The sequence below is a fragment of the Schistocerca cancellata genome, chromosome 1, assembly GCF_023864275.1.
Source record: "Schistocerca cancellata isolate TAMUIC-IGC-003103 chromosome 1, iqSchCanc2.1, whole genome shotgun sequence".
Taxonomy (NCBI): Eukaryota; Metazoa; Arthropoda; class Insecta; order Orthoptera; family Acrididae; genus Schistocerca; species Schistocerca cancellata.
Window position 1 is genome coordinate 203,162,666 of NC_064626.1, and position 25,182 is coordinate 203,187,847.

Genomic DNA, 25,182 nt, shown 5'->3' on the forward strand with positions numbered 1-25,182 from the left:
TATTTTTTCCTACATTTTTGATATTTCTACCTGGAGTTTCCATTGTTTTTTTTTTCTAATGTTATGAGCAGACGAAGAATTTATGGTAAATCTCTGTCTGTCAAACCCAGTTGAGAAAAAGAAAATCATATTTAGAGAGATTTGGTTTAAAATGGGATTTTAACCTCTTATAAAAAGACCACAGTCATCAGCAATTCTTGAGCTTTTCCTACTTGTAGACAATATAGCATTTACTAGAATAATGCAATGAGGACTGCAGAAACAAAACATTCACGGTACAGTTAAATGAACGCGAACAAGGAAAAAAAACCTGGATTTCTCCCAGATCTCCCGGTTAAAAATACAATTTCTTCTGCGTGAAAAACACTTTCTTCTGGGTGAAAATACACTTTTTCTGTGTTAAGTGACAGTATACTTTCCCTCGTAACTGTAAAATTTATCACCCATTTGAATGGTTATGGTTTTATACAGTGGCTTAGAATTTTCCGGCACTTTAGAAAATGAAACTCAGGCAAAAAAAAAACACACACACACACGCTTTGGAAAATTCTTTGATGTGCAGCAACATTTACGCTGCATATTTCCGTATAACAAAATTACAAATTCGAATTTCACCAAACACTAAATGTTACTTTCCGAAGCAATGAAATGGACATTGCGATGCACTTTTGTAAGCAGTCGTAGCTCATGTCACATGGTCTCGCAAGCCAATGACAGCAAATATTCAGAACATAGGACACGTGATCTAGTCAGCCAATAGCACCATCACTGTTTATTAGGGCAAAAAACACAAACAGGAAAAGTTAATGGTTTAAATTAATATACATAGTATTGCTACAGGAAAAGCAAAGCTTTCATATATAATATTTGTCGCAAACATTAATTAGCTACAAGAGAAGCTAAACTTTCACATATAATGTTGATCTTTCTTGAGTGTTTGCACTTAAAGACACATCACACAAATGTGCCAGTAAAATGTTTAACACCAGCATAAATCTCTGATCTTCTGGGCTTGAAATTTTTCTAAATGGCTTGTCATCAAAGAGATGATTTTTAAATGAGATTCAAACACTGGGATTTAAGACATTCATCGTAAATTTTCGCACATAGTTCATCTTGCGTAAAAGGAAATTTACTTTGAAAATAACACTTTTCAAATCACAATTTGTAATATTTTCCCTTGATCTGTTAGAAATACATTTGTTCCAGCAGCTGCTAGAGAGCGCCAGGTAAAAGGCGTCCCTGTGCTTGCGCAGCTATATAGGAAGCCCATATGTTCTTATGTGTAAAACATTAAAAGATCTTACATTATGTCATAAAAGAAACAAGGGATCAGAGGAAACTCCAAGAGAGTCGAAATTTCTCGGACCATACTGAAATGAATAATTCACGTTAAAGTGCACATGCGTGTGTCCAGATTCCCAACGAAGTAGGCCTCGATCTGATATTAAGCTTTTCACGATGTAAATTTCCTTGGAGTACCAGCACTTTATTGTCTCATGTTTGCCATATATGCTAAAAGATGAAAATGTGCACTTGAAATGCAGTGAACAGTTGAAACTAGCCAATAGTGTGGAATTAAACACTTCATTTCAAACAAACTGGCTGCCTCAGCAGAAAAGATAAATAAAAGGCGAATTTCTTTAGCAAAGTGACAAAAATAACTTCACTGTTCTGCAAGGCGATTAATGATTGATCACAGATCTATGATATTTCGTACTGGGGGGCAATACTACATGGTTAGACAGTGGCGGCTGCTAGCCGGGAAATGTACAACTTGCCCTTTCTAGTGTAGCGACCTGGTCGAAAATTTTCTGTCAAAATTTCATTTTCTTGGATACTCTGAGAAGATAATACATAATCTTCCTTACCTGTTATTCCCGTTAGTCGTTCATTTCCACTCTGGTAGTCTGAATCTATGGACATAGCTAGTAATTATAACAACACTAATCATCTGCATGCCCAGTCAGTCACATACACAAACAGCATTCACCTGTTCGGCTTTATTCCGCTCAGCTTGTGTTGCCCCATCCCCTTTTGTCTGCAGGAAAGTTTATTTCTAGATGCGACAAGGATTCCCCTGGCAGGAACATCACATACACTATGCAAGCATTCAAAAATCAACTTATGATTCATTCATAAATCAACTTAGAATGTGACCAAAAATGTTCAAAAAGCAACAGGGACGAGCTTCAAAAATCATTTGAATAGACCAACGTGCATTACATGCGAGGCGCTTTGTGAAAGAAGGTTCTTTTTCCCTCAAGAATACGTATTTCCCCCCCTCGCCACCGAAATTGCTGCCCAGTCCAGATACTCAGGTTTGTCATGGACACAACCAACAGCGACATTCCTGTAGCCAGAAGTGGGAGAAGGTACTTCTCAGACGTGACTCAACTGCGCATGCTCGTGATTCTGCTCGTAACTGCTTAAATGAATCTAACGTAAACAGTTGTGACGTCATGCTCATCGGAGGTTATTTGTTGTTACGAAGCATTGCATGGTCTTCCTACAGCCTTTCACACATTTTGCTGTTGACAGACACTTGTATGAGCACTGTGGGTTTTTTATACAACACATTTCCCTTGCAATTTAAGTTTTATTCTCACATTCCTATTTTGTTGCTGCAGTAGTATTCTGCAGTAGCAGGATACAGTAATATCCTTTGTTAAATTATCAGTTCTTCCCAGTCAAAACGACAAAAAATTAACTGAAAACTAAAACAATGAAAAATTCCCGGGATTCTAATAAATTCCTGTGTTTTTCCCAGTTTTCTCCTGGATGAAAAAGTTCCTGGGTCTTTCTCGGATCTTCCGGTTGTCCCGGGTCGTATACACCCTGTAATACTATTAAACCTGGCAGCAAATGAGTCATACGAGGAAAAAGGCGTAAGGACTTTCAACCAATAGATACCTGTATTCTGGTCGAACGACTCTGATTTTGCATGCTACAGCAGCACATACAGAAGGCATTGAATTACAGACAGACTCAATGAAAAGACGTTTAGCTTCCAGACAAAAAAGTTTTTCTTCACAAGCAGAAAAAAAAAACACACACACACACACACACACACACACACACACACATACACACACACACACACACACACACACACACACACACACACACACACACACACAGGTACTGTCTATTGCCACTTGGGCCCAACTGCAGGCTGAAATTGTTTGTAGTGCTGGAGTGGGAGCAGGGAGGGTGGTAGAGGTCAGGGACTAGAGAAGTTGAGCCAAGAAAGGTTACAAGAATGAAGGATATGTTGAAGGGGGAGACTCCACCTGAGCAATCCAGAAAATCTGGTGTCGGTAGCAAGGATCCAAATGTCACAGGCTGTGAAGGAGTCACTGAAGTAAAGCACATCATGTTGGGCAGTATGTTCAGTGACAGGGTGATCCAGCTGTCTCTTGACCATTGTTTGGTGGCGGCCATTCATGCGAACAGACAGTTTGTTAGTTTCATGCTCATGTAGAAAGCAGCACTGTGGTTGCAGCCTAATTTGTAAATCATGTGGCTGCTTTTACAGGGAGCCCCACAGTTGATGGCACGGAAGATGCTTGTGGCAGGACTGTAGTAAGTGGTAGCGATAGTATGTCCCTTGCACGCAGGGACCATTAGGCAAGGGGTTGGGAGCAGAGGTGGAGTAGGGATGGACAAGGATATTGTGTAAATTCAATGGGCAGATGAACAGTGTTGTTGGATGTATGGGGAGGATATTCCCCATTTCAAGGCATGATGAGAAGTAGTTGAAAACTGGGCAGAGAATGTGATTCAGCTGCTCCAGTCTTAGGGGGTGGGGTTACTGAGTCATGAAAGGAGTGCTCCTTTGGGGCTTGTGGCTGTACAGTATCCATGTGGGAGGTGGGAGTTGACTGGAGAGACAAGCCACAGAAGATCTGTTTCTGAACAAGTTTGAGAGGGTAATTTCGGCCTGTGAAGGCCTCAGTGCGATCTTTTTTTTTTAGAGGCGGGGGGGGGGGGGGGGGGGGGGCTACTCTCCACTACAGATACTACAACAACAGGTGGCTGGCTGTATGGAGGGGACTTTTTGGTATGGAATGGGTGGCAGCTGTCAAAGTGGAAGTACTGTTGGTGGCTAGTATGTTTGATGTGAACGGAGGTACTGATGTAGTCATCCTTAAGTTGAAGGTCAAGATCCAGGCAGGTGGCTTGTTGGATTGAGGAGGATCAAGTGAAGGGATTAGCACAGAACACTATGAGGTTCTGGAGAAATGAGGACAGTGTGTCCTCCCCGGCAGTCCAGACCACCTCTGGTTACTGCATCTGTAGTGACAAATAGTCCCTCTCAACAAATGACAAAGGTCTCACTCGAGCTTCAACAGACCCAAATTATCCTCCCAACCTTGTCCAAACACAGATCTCCTGTGCCTTGTCTCTCCAGCCACTTACCACCTCCCACATGCCCACATGCTGACCACAAAGGAAAATCTCCTCTGGTGACTCAGTACAACCCAGGATTAGAGCAACTGAACCAAATCTTGACCGCCTCTCATCATGCCTGAAATGAGGAATATTCCCCCTTTCCAACAGTAGCATTCATCCGCCCACCGAACCTACACAATACTCTTGTCCATCCCTACTACATTCCTGCTCCCAATCTCTTGCCTAATGGCTCATACCTCTGCATGCAAGACTTGTCCCAGACATTCACCAACTACCACCTACTCCAGTCCTGAAACAGGCATTTCATGTCCCATTAAACATGTGACTTACCTTCATGAGCAACCATGTAATCTACAACCACCATGCTGCTTTCTACGTGAGCATGACACCTAACAAGCTGTCTGCATGAATTGCCCCTGCCAAACCGTGGCCAAGAGACAGCTTGGCCACTCTGTTGCAGAACATGCTGCCCAACATGATGTGCTTCACTTCAGTGACAGTTTCACTGCCTGTGCCACCACTACCAACACAAGCTTTTCTGAATTGCACACATGGGATCTCTCCCTACAGCATATCCTTTGTCCATGTAACCCCCCTGGCCTCAACCTTCCGTAGTCACTGCCCTCTACCCCTTTCCCTGCTCCCACTCCAGCAATACACACACCTTCTATTCCACCAATGCACCTACTTGTCTTTACCCCTTCTCTACATGTTTCCTTTTCCTTTCCCCTTTCCCTTTCCCCTACCCCTTCTCCCTCCTCCAGCACAGCCTCTGACTGACTCTGCACCTAGCAGCACTACGCTGTCCCCAACGCATCCATGCTCACTCCCACAGCAGCACATGATCTTCCCTAACCTGCTATCCTTCCCCCTCCCCCCTCCGTGTGCGTGCGCACATGCGGATATGTACAATACAGCAACGTTGTTTTTGGTTAAAATTCAATAATTTTGCTACAAACTTTGCTGCTACACGTTTCATGCACAAAGTGCCTGAAAAAATTGGTTGGTATGAGCCAATGGATATACTGACATCATCACAAACCTCTCTGATGGCGATTTGCCGATTTTCCAGAATCATTTTCTTTACTTATTCTACATTGTCATCAGTAATTGTTATCTTCAGTGTCTTCTCAACCCTCTTTGAAAAGTTTATACACTCATAAACTCTAGTTTTACTCATAGTAGATTCAACAAATGCCACAGTCAACATTTTGAATGTGGTGCTGCACTTTATTCCATTTTTCAAGCGAAATTTAATGCAGATTCTTTGAGCCATAATTTTCAAAAGTTAAAATTCGCTGAGCACTCAAAAACGTGTGTAACCTTTTCGACTGTCACCGATAAACTAAATATTCAAAACAGCTGAAAATGCAAACATACATCAGCAATATACATCAGCAATATGCTTAGCAACACGATACGAAAAAAAAAATTTAAAGTCGGATGTATACAGCTGACAAAATTAAAAAATTCCCGTTACTTTTTGATCACATCTCATATGTAAATTTTGTAGTGGAGTCAGTTTACAACAAAGGACACAAATATGAAAGAATGAATTTTCCTTGAGTTGTCTGTGTACATACATTAATTCTACAATGATTTTGATGGCAGTATTGATGCATTTCTGCATAATGTCATTAAGCAGCTTGTTCTTTCCTTGCCTGTGTGTCATTTATACCTTAGCAACCAGTCAATTCTTCACATGTTGAATTTACTTTATCTTCCTCTTTGGCTTATAAGGGCACCATAACAAGCATAATTATATTCAAAATTGGAACTGTCAGAGTTCTTATATTGTTTTTCAGTTCTCACGGCTTAGATGAAACCCACAACACAACGTAAGTAGCAGTGTCAGGGTACCACTGCCGACCAGTCATACTATACACAGTCAAGTATGGATACAGTGCTCTCCAAACTGAGACAGTCAAAAATTTATCAGTCACAGCTACTTTAAAAAAAGTCTCCCATTATTCTGGAGTAATTGCTCACAAAACATATATCTTTGCCCATCTGTCAGCAGTTTCAGCCAAGAATAAAACCAGATTCTTTTTTTAGTCACTGTTGAAGTAAGTTAAGGATGTATTATGCTTTGTGTACATAGCGTGAAATTTGTGGAGCACTATTACGACTAAAAGTTAGACAATAAAGATATTGAGTTGAATATAGATGAATATTGATATTAAATTGAAATTTACAAAATAATGAAATGTGTCATCTCATATGACTTGTAAATAGGCTCAAAATTATAGAAAGTTCAAGTCAGAGGAAAGCTTACATAGGAGGAATTAAGAAGCCTAAAAATTCCAGTGCGAAATGAAAAAACAGCAATTATGTAGCTAGATCATCTGGCTGAATGTCTACAGATCATGTGCAGGCATTGCTGACATGAAATACAGAAAACAGTGATAATGTAGACATAGATGTGATAGTGACACACGAATGTGTTTTGTGACCATCAAATATTGTCGTGTTGTCAACCAACTCTGACATGTCGGGCATTATTGCTTGTACATCGATGGAAACTGCTACTGTGATGTGACTGATAATGAAATTATATATTAATATGAAAAACTTAATATAATTTTATTCCAACATTTTCACAGAGAATTTATGGCACACACAGAAGCTTTTTTGAGATTTTTTTGTCCAGTTCTGTAAAATAAGGGGAGTAACATACGCATGGATGGAAAACAATAGCTCAAACCTTGTCCAACAATATGCCATCGCAATTTAATTGGGAGACACAGATAGGCAATGGCGACTCATTTTAGTTCCAACATGCATGTAATGAAAAACTGCACATGAAACAGCACAAAAATTTCTTATACCTTAGCTTTTCTGTGGTGTTTTAACACTGCCTCGCCAAACACTTGCCAAGAATAAGTCCTCAGGATGATTGTTTCTGCGGGTATTGGTTTTGGATTTAAAGCTTCTTGGGTAATATGATGTCTTGCTTCCCTGAGCTTCTGAACTTCAATGATAACTTTTGCAGCTATATCACTGTCATATTCCTCCTTCAGGGATCCTAAATTGCTGTTGATAAAATATTGAGAGCTCAAGATGGTGTAGTCTTAGTATTTATTCACAAAAAAGAAGAAATAGTAACTTTGGCCAACAGAGTTTGAAACACATACTCACCAGCCTTTGCAAAATAATTCAAAATGCTCTGCAATCGAAGGCTGCTCTTTCAATATCTGATCTCTAATGACAAGCCCTTTAAGAAAATCTGGATCTAATTCAAGAGCACGAGAAATATACATCAAACAACCAATATAGTCATTCAGCACATACAAAATAGTTATTAGCCCCTCCAGGCATGGCCAATGACAAGAACTGCATCGCAGGCCCTGAAGAAGAAAAAAAATCACAACTTTATTATTGAGCTCACTAAAGTCAAAGAGTTGGCTATATATGAATTTAAATGGACATAAGTATTTAGTGTCTCAGATAAAGATGACGATATGAAAAGGAAAGTTGCCACTCACCATATAGCGGAGATGCTGACTTGCAGATAGCCACAACAAAAAGACTGTCACAAATGACAGACAGACAGACACACACACACACACACACACACACACACACACACACCTCTCACGTGCACATGACTGCAGTCTCTGGCAGCTTCATCCCTACACAACCCCTGCTCCCAACCGTTTACCTCAAGGCTCATATTCCTATAATACACCCAGATGCAAGACACATCCCATGCATCCTTCCACGACCACCTACTTCAGTCCAGTAACAAACATCACCCATCCCAACAAAGGCAGGGCTACCTATGAAACCAATCATGTGATCTACAAGCTAAGCTGCAACCTGTGTGCTGCCTTCAATGTGGGTACGACAACCAACAAGCTGTCTGTCTGCACGAATGGTCACCAACAAACTGTGGTGAAGAAACAAGTGGACCACCCTGTTGCTGAGCACACTGCCCAACACAGCTCCCTTCACTTCAATGACTGCTTTACAGTCTGTGCCATATGGGTCCTTCCCACCAACACCAGATTTTCTGAATTGCACAGTTCGGAACTCTCCCTGCAATATATCCTACATTCTTGTAACCCTCCTGGCCTCAACTTTCGTTAGTCATTGTCCTCACCCATCCAGTCCCTTCCCTGTTCACATACCAGCACTACCTAGCCCTCATTCCATCAGTGCGCCCAGTGTTTCTACTTCTCTCCTTTTCTGCTACCCCCCCCCCCACAAAATCCCCCCCCTCCCCTCCCCGCCCTCCGTCTTACCTCCTGACTGCACATAATTGACCTATCCACCTCATCCCTGTGCACTTACCAGGAGCACTTCAGTCCAACCCTTACCTCACTATCCCTCCCCCTCCCCACACCCCCCTCCTCCTTTCCCCCCACCCAGTTGCCACTCCTAGCTGCTGCTGACAGTGTGGCTTCATCTGCCAGAGACTTCAGTCATGTGTGTGTGTGTGTGTGTGGGGGGGGGGGGTCTATTTTTGACAAAGGTCTCACTGGCCAAAAGCTTATGTTTTTTGTTGTGCCTATCTGTGACTCAGCATCTCCGCTAATATGGTGAGTGGCAACTTTCCTTTCCATAATATTGTTACATCCCATCCTGGATTTTCTTTCCATTGTTTGACTGCCAATTTTTCATATACTTCAGTGAAACTTTTGGAAAATTAAGGATGGTATAATGACAATATTATGAGAAGGATAGACTGCTACTCACCATGTAATGGAGATGGTGAGTTGCACATAGGCACAACAAAAAGACTAACAAACACGTATGCTTCTGGCCAAAGAGGCCTTCATCCGAACTATACGACGTATGCACGTCCACCCAGCCACCCACCCACCCACGCACTTGCAAACTCCACTGCTGGTGAGAAGCTATGCATACTAAAGGTAATGTGTCAACATGAACTGGGAGAGGGTGACAGGATGGAGGAAGGAGAAATTGTTGGATGAAAGGCATGGGGATAGTGGGTTGCTGGAGATTGAAGCAGGGCAATTAAAGGAGCAGAGGATGTGTTTTAAGGACAACTGCCATCTGCATAGTTCAGAGAAGCTGGTGATGGAGTGAAGGGTCCAAATGGCCCAGGTTGTGAAGCAGCTACTGAAATTGAGCACTTTTGCTCAGCTGCATGTTGTGCCACTGGTTGGTCAACTTTGTTCTAACAAAGTAATTAAGTAATGAAACATTAATTATTTGGTTCATAACCACTAAGAAAATTGTACACAATATACAGAATTTTGAAGTATTTCACATTAATCAAAAACAATTTGTTGCTAGGCTACAAATTATTTTGAACACAATAATTCCTGCTCACCTCCAAATAAGCATCACAAGCTAGTTCATAATCAAGTTCTTTAACTGCAATTGATGCAATTCTGTACCACAATGTCACATCTGTGTCGTCCAGTTCAGCTGCCTGCAAAATCATATATTATTACCAACAATAATGACTTCTGACAAGGTGCCTATAAAAACTATGTATAAATTAATCCTTCTGCTTCTACATTACACAAATACATATTAACTTTAAGTAAGAAAAGCCACCATGGTCCAAAAGAAGTGCAATTTGGTTTCCGAGGCTCCTGTAGGGGACTGATGAGTGATGTATTTCTGAATGTCCATCTGGATAGAAAACTCGGTTTCCCTGCGTAATATTTTGGTGGTTCACTAACAAATCTTTGTTGGGTGCTTCAGGATATGGAATTATTAACCTAACTGGATTCAAAAACCGTTTCCATTAGAAAGTTTAATTGTTACATTGCCATTATGATGCATTTCATTCATTTTGCATCCGTTTCAATTCCCTTTTCCCTACCAAGTATGATTCTTAAGAAACAAGTACAAAAATACCAGGTGATTATAATTAAACTTTCCCTATTTAACACGTTATAACATGGAAACTAATTACCGTACGAGTACCAAACTTAGTAGTATTTACGTCAAAGAGAAGTAATGCAGAATCAATTCAATTGAAACACTTTCAATGTGATGATACAGTACATCATACCATTACATACCAGTACCATTGCTGCTACCAAATGGGCTAAATATGGCACCCATCAGTGTCCAGGAGTCTAAAAGTGCAGGATTGCATTGCGCACAGTAGAATGAAGCATGTCTGTAGGTATGTTGGCTACCTCTCTTGATATGCTGCACTTCAGATCAGGACATATGTGAATGTTCCCCTGGTAAACCCTGTCCTTCAGGTAGCCCCGCAACCAGAAATCACAGGGAGTGAGATCATGCCAGCCAAGCATTTGGAAACAATCGGCTGATAATTCTATAATTTCCAAATGTGTTTCAGAGAAGCAGGCGAACTTCACAAGCAACGTGTGGTGGCACCTCATCTTACATGAAAACTGTTAGTTCGATGCGATTCTCTCCTGTAGGGCGGGTATGACATGCGGCAAAGCATATGACAGTAAAGCTGGCCCATCACGCTGCACATCTTTCGTCCTTGAATGCCAATCTGTTCAAAAAAGAGTGGCCTAATGTTGAACATAGCCATGAAGCTACACTATATGGTGACACGTGCACCATACAGACGAACTTCATGCACAGTGACTGGAGGTGAAGATCCCCCTGCCCCCTACTCGGCAATTCTGTGTATTCATCTCGCCTGTCAAGAGAAAAATGAGCTTCATCTGTCTATAGCATGGTCCAGGGCCAGCCCTCACCAACTTCAATCCTTATGAGAAAGTAGCGAGTGAAGTCAACACATCGTCATGTATCCTATGGAGCAAGCTGCTGTATGATGTGGATTTTTTACAGATACCACTTGAGAATGGTTTGAAGCACCTTCCGTACAACGGATCGCGGAATGTTCAACTGTCGTGACACAGCACGCACACTGATGATCAGGAATTGTGTGCAGCATTGTCTATCATAGCAACAGCGATTTCATCAACCACCTGTGTTGCAACCAATCATCAGCCTCTTCCCTGAGCGACGGCCAGGCAGAGAAAGTGGGCCCTTCCGTAATCCTTTCAGCCAGCAATATTCTCAACATGCAGCTGCAAAATTACTGTTGTTTTGATAATAGAGCTTCACCAATAATGCCCTGCTCCTTTTGTCCCAAGCTCAAGTTTAACCGTCAACAAGAGCACTGTGACTGGTCAGGTGAGTGAGACTATGAATCATGATGACTGGTCACGGCACCTGGTGGCCATAGTTGGAACTGGACAGTGGCACTGTCAAACGTGGAAATTAAACACCCCTTATTATGGACATTAATGTTACCAAGTTTGGTACTCATATGGTAATTAGTTTCCATGTTATCACGTGTTAAATAAGGAAAGTTTAATTATAACCACACAGTATAACTAGAAGCTTGCATACAGTTTAGTTACTCATACATAAAGTTATGCTATGCACCTGTAGATCAGAAGTACCATACCTTTAACAACAGTACCTAGCAAAAGTCTTACAGTGACGTCTTCACAAGGTCTTTAATGTTCCACTGCTCCTCAATACTGTTGTCTCTGTTAGTTTACTATTAACTCATATTCTGTGCACAGTAAGCAGTTCATTCCATTCAACATGTCCTGCAATTATTCCCCACTTTCAAAGTGGTTACTAGTGTGGCCATGAATCTTATAAATGATATCTTGTCACATGGAACTTTAATCCCACTTCTGGCCATTTCTTTTATTTCCTTCTTTGGCTATTCGACACAGGCTGAACGGTAAATGAGAGAGACTACTTATGCGTCTTATACACTATTCAATCTAAGCACTTCTCTCTCAGTCTTCCACTCTTATTATATCATATTACCCAGCACCCCCATACACTGCATACCCCTATTTTTCCAAGGATTTAAAATATCTTGCAATGCTTTACAGGTCAACAAATCCTATGAAAGTGGCTTGGTTTTTCTTAAGTATTGCTTTTATTATCAAATGTAACATCAGAACTGACTCTTTGGTACTTTTGGCTTTCCTAAAGGCAAACTGATTATCACATAATAGATGACTGTGTATCACAATGTCAGCATTAAAAACTCTGAGAAAGACTAAGCAAACCAGAGCAGTTTGTGCCATAAACAGAAGTACCAGATCGCACTGAGAAATTCTCTCCACTGCTTTGAATTGTAATATCTGATCTCCTTCTTGTTCTCTTCTACAAACCCTTAACAAGAAGTCTAGTTAAAAAGTAAATTATCTGAAACCAAAGAGAGAAATTCTTCCCTCCTGCTAAGCAGTTCTCTTCAGAACTGTGAAATTGTTAGTCACTAGTGCAATATGAACATTATTCTGTAAATTAGTACAACTCCTCACTGTTGGATTTTAATTAATCATTGCAACTGGTTCACAGAGATTAACTCTGTCCGTAAGGTGGAAATTTCTTATTCATAAATTTTACTGGTTACCCCACTGTAAAGTTCATGAGGAAAAACACTTTTTCTTTCACACTCCATGGTCTAAAACTTACAAGGGAAGCATATTCCCAATGGGTGATGGATTTCTCTCATCTTCTCACAGGATAGTAGTACGTACTCAGATGTAACCAATGCTGCTCTAGCATCATGCACTTCTCACACCTATTCAAGATATCACAGTTCAAAGTTTTAAGAGCTTGTTGAATGACATACAAGAATGCTAGCTGCTGAGCAGAGGCACTAGTACAACAGACTAAGACGACAAACTAGTGGCCTGTGTGAATATTGTTCAAGGCACGATCTTAGTTTCTTTCTTTCTCTTTCCTTTTTTATTTAATAATCTCTCAGCAGGCATTTATATCACTACTGGAAATTGTGTTTCTTGGGAAAGGAACAATAATAATAATAATAATAATAATAATAATAATAATAATAATAATAAATCATGTGGTACATTCCAGGTACAAAAAATAACTGAGATGAAATGAACAGTATTTATCAATGCAGTTGTGTGTATCCTAGCAAATACTGTGTATGTTACTTGAAGTCAGTATAGTCCTAGTATCATTTCACTGCAATACATGCATGAATGTGTCAATAAATAAAAGATAATTCATCATGATTCCTTATTATAGCTCACAATGCATTTACCACAATGACTGCAATAACTGTCTATATTATTAGTATTGTTGCTGTTTCTTTCCCAACAAAGTGACACATTGTACTGATAAAACTGTTTCACGGAGAACTATTGTAGGAGGAAAAAATAGGCCCCAACTCCAATGCACTTCGGAATACACGGCAAGTGCTCTTGTGTGGTATTCAAGAAGCTCAATCACTGAACCTCAATTTCCTGAAAATGCTTGAGAAGTTTGTCATACTAGAGCAGCTTTTGTTACTAGTAAGTATACATTACAATCATGCACATGATGAGCAAACCTGAAGGTTTTCAACACAATGCAGGACAGACACATGCTTGTGAGCTAAGACAACAAACTGTCACATGCTAACTGAGTGTAATCTCAGAAACCAGTCATTACAACCAAATAAAATCCAAAGATGGCTAACATGGAAGTTCTGGTATTAAATAAATTTATATTTTTTTAACACAGATTTAGCCAGTATTTCAGTTGTTTCATTGTATATATTTTTTGTTCTCCTTTCTTCCATCTCCAGTAGATCCGTGTACAGGTCTCTTTCGCACTCCATTACAACCACGCATATTTCTAGAACAATAATTTGAGCTTCAGTGTTCTACAACACTGTAACTATTGATGCTATATTACTCTAAAATTTCAATTTGCTTTTGTTTCGATTCTACTTTTATCATTCCACCTTGCACATAGTGTTAAACATGGGAAAGATTATATGAAGTTATTGTGAATGTAGAGATTGGATTTTAGTGTGTTTTGGTAACCTTTATGTTAAATCTAGTGATCATAATACTTCGACACTGGTCTATTGCGACTTTTCAGATCATAATTACAGGCTTGTATACACATTGCTGCATGTGTACTCAATCTTTTGTCTGTGTCCAAACAGCCTTCTCAGAGATGAGTGGGCAGCCAGTGTAAGTGCTACAAGTATGGGGCTTTGAATTTCTTCTTGATGCTGTCACAGTAAACACTTTAGTTTCATCTAAAAAAATTTCCTGCCAAAGAACTGGACAATCCCATTTTAAGCTACAAATCCCAGTGATTTAATGTTCATAATTTAATCAAGTTAAAGCTCAAAATTGGACAAATTCAATTAAGAGATAACACAAACTGAAACACACACACACACACACACGCTTGAGATACATTTCATTACCTTCAAATAGCATTCCAGTGCAGCTTTAGGCTCTTCCAACTGATTATGTATACTGCCTAAATTTTTCAAACACGAGTACTTAAGAGCTAAGCCCGGCTGAATAAAACCTTCTGGCACGTTTGCTTTGGTCACCTGTAACAGATCATTAATGTTAAACTTACTTCATGGTATATTAACTAAGCTATAAATAATGTTTTAGAAACTAAAATGGCATACTTATGATAAAGATTTCTTCATATTCAGCTGCTGAGACTTTCAAGGCTGCAGTGTTACTGGGTGATGAGATTTTAGGGATCCCTCTAAGCCACAACTCTTCTCCAGATCCCTAACTGCTCCAGAAACATCTGTTCTATCAGACCCATGTCCAACCTCACATTCACCTGTATCACCAACTGGATATGCCCCTTCATCACACAGTTCCAAAACACAAAGAAAAGTGTGAGCATAAAACAATTTGGAGCAGCGCAAATAAGCAAATGACCTCAGGAATGCAGCTGTGTAACATGTTCAACAACCACCAGCATTTCGGCAGGTGGACACCCAGCTACTTTTAAGGCCCAAATGAAGCACATAAGTTCCTCAAGGGAATTTAAAACCCTAATTTCCAAAGCACATCACGAAAGATAAAGTGCGCGCGTGCACGCACACACACACACACACACACACACACACACACACACACACAGTGAACACCAGCACCATTATATGGTGAAAGATGACCAATGTCAGAAGTTATCAATAGATAATGTTACTAACCAACTGGTAAGGTAGCATTAACTCCATCTCTTTGTTCCTGGCGAAGGAGAGAGAGCAGGACTTCACACCGGATTTAAGCAAAAACCTCCATCTCTGTTGATAAGGTCACTTGCTAATGTAATATCAACAGCTTCCTTAATAACACTCCCCCAATAGCTGGAAGTGCATGCCAGAATCTCCGTGTTGTTATATTCAGTAGGATGAGTGGGGCCAAGACAATGTTCTGCTACAGCAGAAGTCAAGCTTTGAAATGAGACTGTCTCACTCTGCAATTCTTCCCGAACTATTCACAGTTTCCATTGTCCTCCTAAACACTGTAACATTGTCTCAAATCATATGGCATTCTCAGATTTTGATCCCAACCCCAAGGCTGCAATCCCTGTAACCATTTCCAACGTAAAATTGCTTTCCTGAATCCATATGTTACAACATACTCCAGCCATCCTCCAGCCCCATCACTGACAAAACATAGTACAACATTACTGGCAGAGCAACATGTGGCACTTATGATCACAGACGAATGGGCACTGAACAACTGTCTGCTTTGGGGCTCCAGTAATTGTTGAGCATGCTTTACAGCTGGATTCAAGACCACACTGACCAACTGGACGCCCCCCCCCCCCCCCTTCGCCGACCACACTCACTCACTTTAATTCTACCCACTCATTTACACACACACACACACACACACACACACACACACACACACACACACACACACACACACACACACTCACTCACTGACTCACTCTCTCTATACCCCCCCCCCCCCCCCGTCTCATCCTTTCTCCTTTCCCCTTCTGTCCTTTAATTGTCTTATTATTTCCACTTTTAATTCTCTCTTACTGTTCCAATTTATCCCTACACGTCATCTGACCTTTACATCATTTTTGAACTGAAACTGGTACAGTACTTACTAATCTAGTAGCTTTGACCTCCTACTTCCTCCAACACCTTTTCCAATCTGTGACTCCCTTCTCCTTACAAGAAGTGAGTCACTTGTAACCGAGCACCTAGATGGCCTTGCCCATTCCCCATGGAGAGTAAAGTAGTTAGGTCAAGTTTTTGTGTCTTTGCAGGTCAACACGTCATAGTAGACTAATATTATGCGAGTGTAATTATTTCTGTAACTTTAAAGAGAATCAACGAAGGCTATAAAATAAATCCAGTCTCTTCTCAGGAACTGAATAGGCAAGTCGGATCCCAGATCAATAGAAATTCTGCAAGACCAAATGATAGCGAAATCAATTTAATGGAATCATCATAGTTATTACGACAGAACCCAACGTGCTTATTTACGCTGGCAATAAATGGGTGCCAAAACACAGGCTTTCCCACATCAAAACTCACAATATAAATACCCTGCTTACAACAAACTAGATTGATACAAATTACTCTAGCATCAATATCAAAAGATAAGAAAAGTACTGGAAAGAATTTCCTATGCATACAAAGAGTCTTATTCCACTCTTGGTCTGACTTAGATGCAAAAGTGAAAGCATGATCCTCTGAATCACTAAATTAATTCAAATAACACATTGTCATCAAATAATGATAATGGTTATTATCAAAAACTGAGATTCATAGTGTGAAAATTCAGTATATCACATTGGCCTGTAATGATGTCCTAAACAAAATTCACCCTGGAACATCCAATTTTCAACTGGCAACTGTAGAAAGCGCACCAATACAGTAACTGATGTATAAAATGTTATATCAAAATGTGAATTCGTTTGAGAAAACTGTAAAATTAGAGACAGACAGATGACTGCCCAGAACTTACTTTCAGGAGGTGAAATTCCTGTACTGCCAAACATTTTTATACTTTTAATATGCCCATTTACAGCTTTTGGAACTACTAGTTCTTTTGTCAACGACAAAAGAGGAACAGTGTTGGGAAGGTTAGAAAGAGAAGTAAGATCCTCAACCTCAAGTTGAAAGGAACCTACCTAGAACCTGAATGACCTACCCCTCTTTCGTCATCTTCCCAGAAGTAGATCTTTTTCTGTGGTGTCACCGCCAGACACCACACTTGCTAGGCGGCAGCCTTTAAATCGGCCGCGGTCCGTTAGTATACGACGGACCCGCGTGTCGCCACTGTCAGTGATTGCAGACAGAGCGCCGCCACACGGTAGGTCTAGAGACAGATCCTAGCACTCGCCCCAGTTGTACAGCCGACTTTGATAGCGAAGCTACACTGACAATTACGCTCTCATTTGCCGAGACGATAGTTAGCATAGCCTTCAGCTACGTCATTTGCTACGACCTAGCAAGGTGCCATTTATCCTTTGCTATGTATGTAATGAAGCATGTACAGTAACGAGAGATGTACACCAATTACGGATTAAAGTTAAGTATTCCGGAAGCTATGTACTATTTTTGGCTACTATAATTCCTTGTCATTTTCCAGACCTCACGCCAGCCCGCGTGAGCTTTAACGCGTGCATTTCGGCCTCCTCTAGCTATACGGTGTTGGCTCTTCTGCCAACACATCATTTTCCTCACTGACAAAGGAAGTAATAGTTCTGAAAACTAGAAATAGTTTTTTATACTTTTAGTTTGTACCACTAGTAACAAAATTTCACCTCCTGTAGTAAGTACTGGGATCCATTCAGCCTTCCTGTAATTTTATAGTATTTAAAATTGCACTAACCTTTGATGAGTTCTGGAAGACAAGGATGTCTTGAATCCTAAAACTCTTAGGTCTTATCAATATGCCAAGTCAAGAGCAAGAAAGCTTCTTACAAAATGATGTTCTGACATACAGCTTGATTTCAGGCAAGTCAAGTCTATTGATGAAGCTGTTGACCAGAATTTGCACATAAGGGATAAATGTGCAACAGATATGTGAGGGTTGGTATTACAGCTATCATAGGCACCTTCAAAAACTTAAGGTGGCACGAAATGTTTGTATGAATACAAGAATACTTAACATACTATGGCCTTTTATATACAGCTTCTATTACTACTGTAGACAGTAGACAGTCAGTGACAAGGAAAATCAAGAAGCAATACTGGCATGGATCTATCTGTGGACCCTTTTTCTGTTTAGCCATAAAATCCCTTTGATTTAATCGATGCAGATAGCTACACCAATGGGGCTGTCCTGTCTGCAGGCTACCTAACTGTGTTAATCATTGCAATGCTGGAGTCCTGCTAGAATGAAGATACCATACAAGCATTGTCAGTGGCAATGCATGTTCAACAAATTTAGCTGGCATAAGTGTGAATAGTATTTCGCAGTGTAGTAATAGCTTATTGTTCATATAGTAAACAGATTTAGTTGCTATGACATGCTTTTCTTTTTTAAGGTTGCCACAAGGAAATACAATTTATGCAACATGTCATATTATAGTTAATTGCATTGCGTAGTTATAAACTGCAAAGAATTTGAATGTGTATGTGTGTGTAAAATATAATCATTCATTTATTCAAAGTATAGAGACAAAATCAATAAACAAAGAATCTACACAGCACTGCACATAAAGTATAACATTATTTTCTATCCATGTCACTACCCCCCAAATTGTTAACGGTATTTGGAGTTTAATCATGTGTGACATCCAGAAAAACTGGTGGCAGAGATTTCCTGTGAGGCACAAGCTCTGGCATTGGGAGGTTGGATGCATCCAATGACCTTGTAAACAGCATCATGGTGTTAGCTGCTGTCCCTGAACTGCTACAAGTATCAGATGAGGTGGAAGCTGGCTTAAGTCTGCCAATGGCTATCTAGGCAAGAGCCATTGATAACAACAGTGAATGTTCCATCATATTGTGCCAATACTGTGGATGGGCAGTCATATGATGGAGGGATTTTCGAATGGCATTGTGGAAGATGAATTCTGTTTGCAGTACTGTAAGTTGAAATTTATCATAATCAGTGATAAGAAGAAGTGATCAGTAATTGCTTTGAAGAAAATTTGATAGCCAAGATCCCATTCAGTACTATTTATTCCTGACGATTGGTTTCAACAGTTAAAACTGTCATCTTGTGATCTTTAAAAAACTTATTTTTAAATGCCCTGTCCCATTCTGATGTACAATAAGTTTTTTAAGCATTAGAAAATGATACTTTCAACTGTTGAAACTAGTAATCAGGAAAAAATAGTACAAACGTGATCATGGCTACTAAAATTTTCTTAACAGTACTGTAGGTCTGGAGGTCCTGTAGGACAATAGGAGAGCTGTCAGTCCAATGCTCTGCAGTATGGCATCTGGGCAAGGCCTTTACTTCTCAATGGAGCCATTCAGCGAGACCTTACTGGCAGGGTGGTAAGCACCGGTTTGAATTCAGTTCATGCTGAATGATGTTGAAAGTGCAGGAAACTCTTTGCCTTGATCAGTAATGAAGTAGAGAAAAAGGCAAAGCACCCAACCCACTCATGAAAGATGGTCATGGCTACAGTTGCTGCCATTGCATCTTACAGTGGACAAGCTTCTGGCCAAGGACTGAAACTGTTGATCACTGTTCGGTAGTATTGATAACCTGACAGTGGCAGAAGTCCAATGATGTTGATATGGACATGGTCAAATTGTGGACTCAGTACATGTACATCTACATTCATATAATCCACAAGTTACTGTGCACAGCAGAGGGTATCTTGAAACACTACTAATTTCCTTTTCTATTGCACTCTCACATACAGCAAGGAAAAAAGCCGTAATTTCTCATACCTTACCTTCGTATACCTTATACAAAATGTATGTTGGCAGCAGCAGAATCACACTGCAGTCAGCATCAAATGATGGTTCTCAAAATTTTCTCAACAGTATTCCTCTAAAGTGCATCACCTTCCCTCCAGGGATTGCCATTTGAGTTCCCAAAGCATCTCTGTACTATTTGCATGTTGTTCGAACCTACCGGTAACAAATCTAGCAGCCCTCGTATGAAATGCTTAGATATCTTCCTTGGTGTGGATCCCAAACTCTTTAGCAGTACTCAACAATCGGTTGCACTAGCACCCTGTATGCTGTCTCCTTTACAGATGAACCACACTTAACTAAAATTCTCTCAATAAACCAAAATCGAACATTCGTCTTCCCTACCCCAGTCCTCACATACTTGTTCCGTTTCAAATCACTATGCAATGTCACACTCAGATATTTAAGTGACATGACTGTGTTAAGCAGGGCACTATGAGTGCTGTATTCCAACATTACTGGTTTGTTTTTCCTACTCATCTGCATTAACTTACAATTTTTTTTTTTTTTACATTTACAGCATGTTGCCATTCAATCATATCAACTAGAAACTTTGTCCAAACCATCTTGTTTCCTCCTACGGCCACTCAATGACGACACCTTTCCCTACACCACAGTGCCATCAGCAAACAGCTGCAGATTGCTGCTAACCCTGTCCATCACATCATTGATGAATACAGAGAATAAAAGTGGTCCTATCACACCTCCCTGGGGCACTCCTGATGGCACCCTTGCCTCTGATAAACACCAGCAGCCATCAAGGATAACCTACTGGGCTCTATTGTTCAAGAAGTCTTTGAGCCATTTACATTTGTGGAAATTCAATCACCTGTTAACAGTCTGCGATAGGGCTTTCCAAAAATCTAGGAATATGGAATGTGGCTTTTGCCCTTCATCCATGATTTGCACAATATCATGTGAGAAAAGGGCAAGCCAAGTTTTTCATGAGAGATGATTTCTAAATCTGTGATGATTTGTCAACAGAAGCTTTTCCGTCATAAGGAAATTTATTAAAATGGAATTCGGAATATGTTTGAGCATTAACCAATGTTAAGGATATTGATCGGTAACTTTGTGGGTCCATTTGTTTAATTTTTTTATATGCAGGAGTCATCTGCACTTTTTTCCAGTCATTTGGGGCGAGACTCGGGGTACATGCGAGGCATATAGGGAAACAATACAGTGGAGTACTGTCTGTAAAATGAATTGGGATTCCATGAGGACCACAAAACTTATTTGTTTTTAACACCTTCAGTTGTAGCCAATGATGAATGATGATCACAAATTCTTGTCACGTACAAGAAACGTATAATTCATGTATTGTTGTGGAATGTGGAAAGTGAGAAATAGCTTCCACTCTGTGTTGGGGTTGCAGGATTTCTTGTGCATTGATAAAGTACCCTAAGAATCTTACTTCCATTACTCCAAATGCAAATTTTGACAGGTTATCTCTAAGCTATGCTCCCGTAGTCTAGTGAACAGTTGCTCTAGGTGGTTTAAGCGCACTAACTCATTGCACATTACAAGCAGGTCATCGATATAGTTGTAAGAGAACTAAGTCTCCAGTTATTTCAACCGTGACAAGTTGGGAAGTCTGGGCAGCACTGTACAGTCCGAATGGGATTTCCAAAAATTTTTAGATTCCCAAAGGAATGCGAACACCAGTTTTGGGAATATCTTCTGATGCAATGAGCATATGACAAAAGTAACAGACAACGTTGATTGAGGAGAAAACTGTCTTGGCATGAATCTGCATAACAAAGTCACCAATACACAGCACAACAGAGTAGCAATCCGGTACCATTCTGGTGTTAAGCTGTTGATTATCACCACAAAGATGACACTAGCTGCTCTTCTTACTAAAAATATGGGGTGGTAAGGCCCAGCTACTATATAAAAGTTAACAGATCCCTTGTATTAACATGAACAAGAAAGCATACTTCCGGTCTTTATTATGACTGGAGGCAGACGACAACATCATGTATGGTTTAGTTATCCTCGTGTGGTGACAATGTCATGTACAATTGATTGTTTACCGATTCTGAAGTATAAACAGGATTAGTGACTTCAGAGAAATTGGGAAGAATAGTCATTTGGTGAATCACACCAACCACTTTGATACCAGCATGTTTGGCATTGTGTAGATGTCTATAAATAGTCAAGCAGGCATTGATCATAGATCTGGGGGAAGATTATAAAAATGCCAAAAATCTGCTCTAACAATGGAGAATGTTGGCTACAATGAATCTCCATATGAATGGATTTTGAAATCAAAGTTGAGAGGCAAGGAGACATTGTTGTAAGAATGAAAGATTCAGTAGCAGCCTACAGGTGACTGCCATCAGTATTTCACTCTGGAAGATGAGAGAGAAGAAGGATAAATGGAGACATCTGCACACACATCAATGAAGAATTGTAGCTCGGTAGATTGCTCTGTTACGAACAGTCGACAACAGTCTGGTTTGAAATCAGCCATGTCGATTACTGGTTTCTATTGGCTTTTTCCTTGTAAGAGGATGGTTGACATAACTGGACAGCAATTCCACATTTTCTGTGATACTAGCATATACTCCCCAGTGAATGAATGCTTATTTCTACTGGAAGTGTGTCACCATTGTGGTGAATGGGTGGAACGCCATATTTGTAGAGCCGTAAGTTGCTTCGATAATTCAATTACTTGTGTTTGCAGAACTTAAAGAGCACTCTTAGTTCTGGTGGAAAAGGTGCAACATTCTTGGAGGAATACATATCAACTGTTCAGTCAGCAGTTTGAGCAAGAGCATGAAGTTCACTAATGTAATCTGTACTGTCTGTGCATCTGCAACCAAGTAGAAAAGCCATATATTTTGCAGTATACTACTGCTAATTGCCCTGCTTGCCAGCAGGCAAAGACCATAAAGTATTTGGGATGGTGTGCAGTCACCAAATTCTTTGGTGTGGAGCAATTTCTTGATTGCTTGGCTTCTGATGTGACTAGTGCATTACAAGAGCATGCTTGATAAACACGATAAACAGACCTCAGTGGCAAAGCTAGGATGCATTGTACTTTCATAGCCATTTGTTTGTTAAGAAATTGGGCTAAGGGTTACACAACTTACGTTTTAACGTTTCAGTGCGAGATTCAATTTTTCCACTATGCAATGCGATTGCTCTGGTGCTCAATTCAGAAACTTAGGGCCCCAATTTATTCAACATTGCATACAACAGTTAATTATAAACTGAAAAGATTCCATATCCAGATACAACATCAATACTCAAACAATCTACACTGCACAGAAAACATACAACATGATTTACTGTTCACCACATACACCTCAATTTTTTCCACAACACTGGAAGTTCTCCTTAATGGGATCAACGCACCACAATTAACGAACAAGCTCATACTGCTCAAAACAAAATGACATCCTTAAAGTCAAAATGTAATCAATTCAGAAATTTACCCATAAAAAATAGTAAAACATTCAATAATTTGTCAAATAATCTAGACTGTAATGAGTTGGTTATAATAGAAGGAAACATTCCACGAAGGAAAAATATACCTAAAAACAAAGATGATGTGACTTACCAAATGAAAGTGCTGGCAGGTCGACAGACACACAAACGAACACAAACATACACACAAAATTCAAGCTTTCGCAACAAACTGTTGCCTCATCAGGAAAGAAGGAAGGAGAGGGAAAGACGAAAGGATGTGGGTTTTAAGGGAGAGGGTAAGGAGTCATTCCAGTCCCGGGAGCGGAAAAAGTCATAGATTTAGATGGAAGTAAAAGGAACACAGCACATGTAAATGGCGGGATGATGACATGATAGGACATGACATACATGACTTATTTTAGGCACTCAACATATTTATTTTTAGTGCCTCTTTAAACAGTCTTAATATGTGACAGAAGATACAGTGACAAAAATAATTCACACATGGATTCATGCAGATTTCATCAAAGTCACAAGGCTACCTTTGTCATCAAGAGCACACCACAGTGCACTATCTTAGATCCATAACTAGCTTTATGGCCAACACAGGAACACATTGACAGTCATCTGTGGGATGAGGAAACTGTGAGACAGGGATAGAAAACCATGTTGCTTCCATAGCAAAGGAAATCCATAGGAACAGAAAAGTGTTTTCCTGAGGCCACCTGCAACATTTCATAAATCAGTGTGCACTGTACTTTGAATACACTAAATAGAGCCAATACTGTCAGATACAGTGCTGTGGCATATTGACTGAAGAGGGATAATCTAAAACAATGTCCAGAAAATTGCTGAAGCATACATGGATAAAATAAACACCAGCTTAGACTTGTTGCATACAAATATAGCAAGGGGAGTGAGAGTAGTGAGATAAGGGACATAGAGCATTCTCATTATTTCTCAATACTCAACATAAGTTAAGAATGATATGTGTCAAACATAGTTTATCCTTGGTAAACTACTTAATGGTACAACAACTGCACCTATACATATTGAATGAACACAAGATTCAGTTATAGAGGAAAAGTATTCCTTTGTCATGCAGAAGGAACCCTCAAAAATTTAGTTCAGAACTATATACTATACAGCAGAGCATTACGAAACTAGCTATTAATGAAAATATTGTATTGTTACCAATAACAAAAATCACTTTCAATTCAAGTTCACTGGTACCGTAGACTGCAATGGTGCATCATGGGCTAGACTGTGTTTGTGATGGCAGGGTGGGATGGAGACAGTGTTTGCAAGCTTGTGAGTTCTCACAACTCAAGTTCGTCACATCAGTTTACTGCTGCTGCCAACTGAATCCAATGTTGCCAGATAAAGATAGGTTTCCCGTGGCATTGAATATGAAATGGTCATTTTTAAACTGGTGACACTGGGCATTTTTATATTAATTTCGATTGTATGATGCACCCGAGTTTTGGAGGCAATTTTTTGAAGAAAAAAGTGTATCTTGTAGTCTGTAAAATATGGTAAGTAATGATCTAACACTTCTGTAAAAAATCCCAGAAGCTGATAACACTGAACAGGATATCCAGAAATTACTTGGCAAATACCAAGATGCATTATCACAATAAGCATATGAATTATATGAATCATATTCAGCAGCTAGGGAATAAATTAAACTCAACATTTTTTAGCTTTCATTTGCCCTA

The 25,182-nt window shown here is 39.9% G+C and overlaps 1 protein-coding gene across 2 annotated transcripts in view; it reads right to left on the reverse strand.

The window, feature by feature from the left end:
• The window catches only part of LOC126168524 (calcineurin-binding protein cabin-1-like), a 254,871-nt gene that overhangs the window by 198,010 nt on the left and 31,679 nt on the right, over positions 1–25,182 (reverse strand). The window contains exons 3-6 of one of the 2 annotated variants that reach the window (XM_049920563.1): positions 14,591–14,722; positions 9,716–9,817; positions 7,555–7,763; positions 7,245–7,449 (exon numbers count right to left, since the gene is read on the reverse strand). In XM_049920563.1, coding sequence (XP_049776520.1) covers positions 7,245–7,449; positions 7,555–7,763; positions 9,716–9,817; positions 14,591–14,722 — 648 coding nt within the window. The remainder of the gene's footprint in view (positions 1–7,244; positions 7,450–7,554; positions 7,764–9,715; positions 9,818–14,590; positions 14,723–25,182) is intronic. The other variant, XM_049920564.1, reaches the window with a different exon arrangement.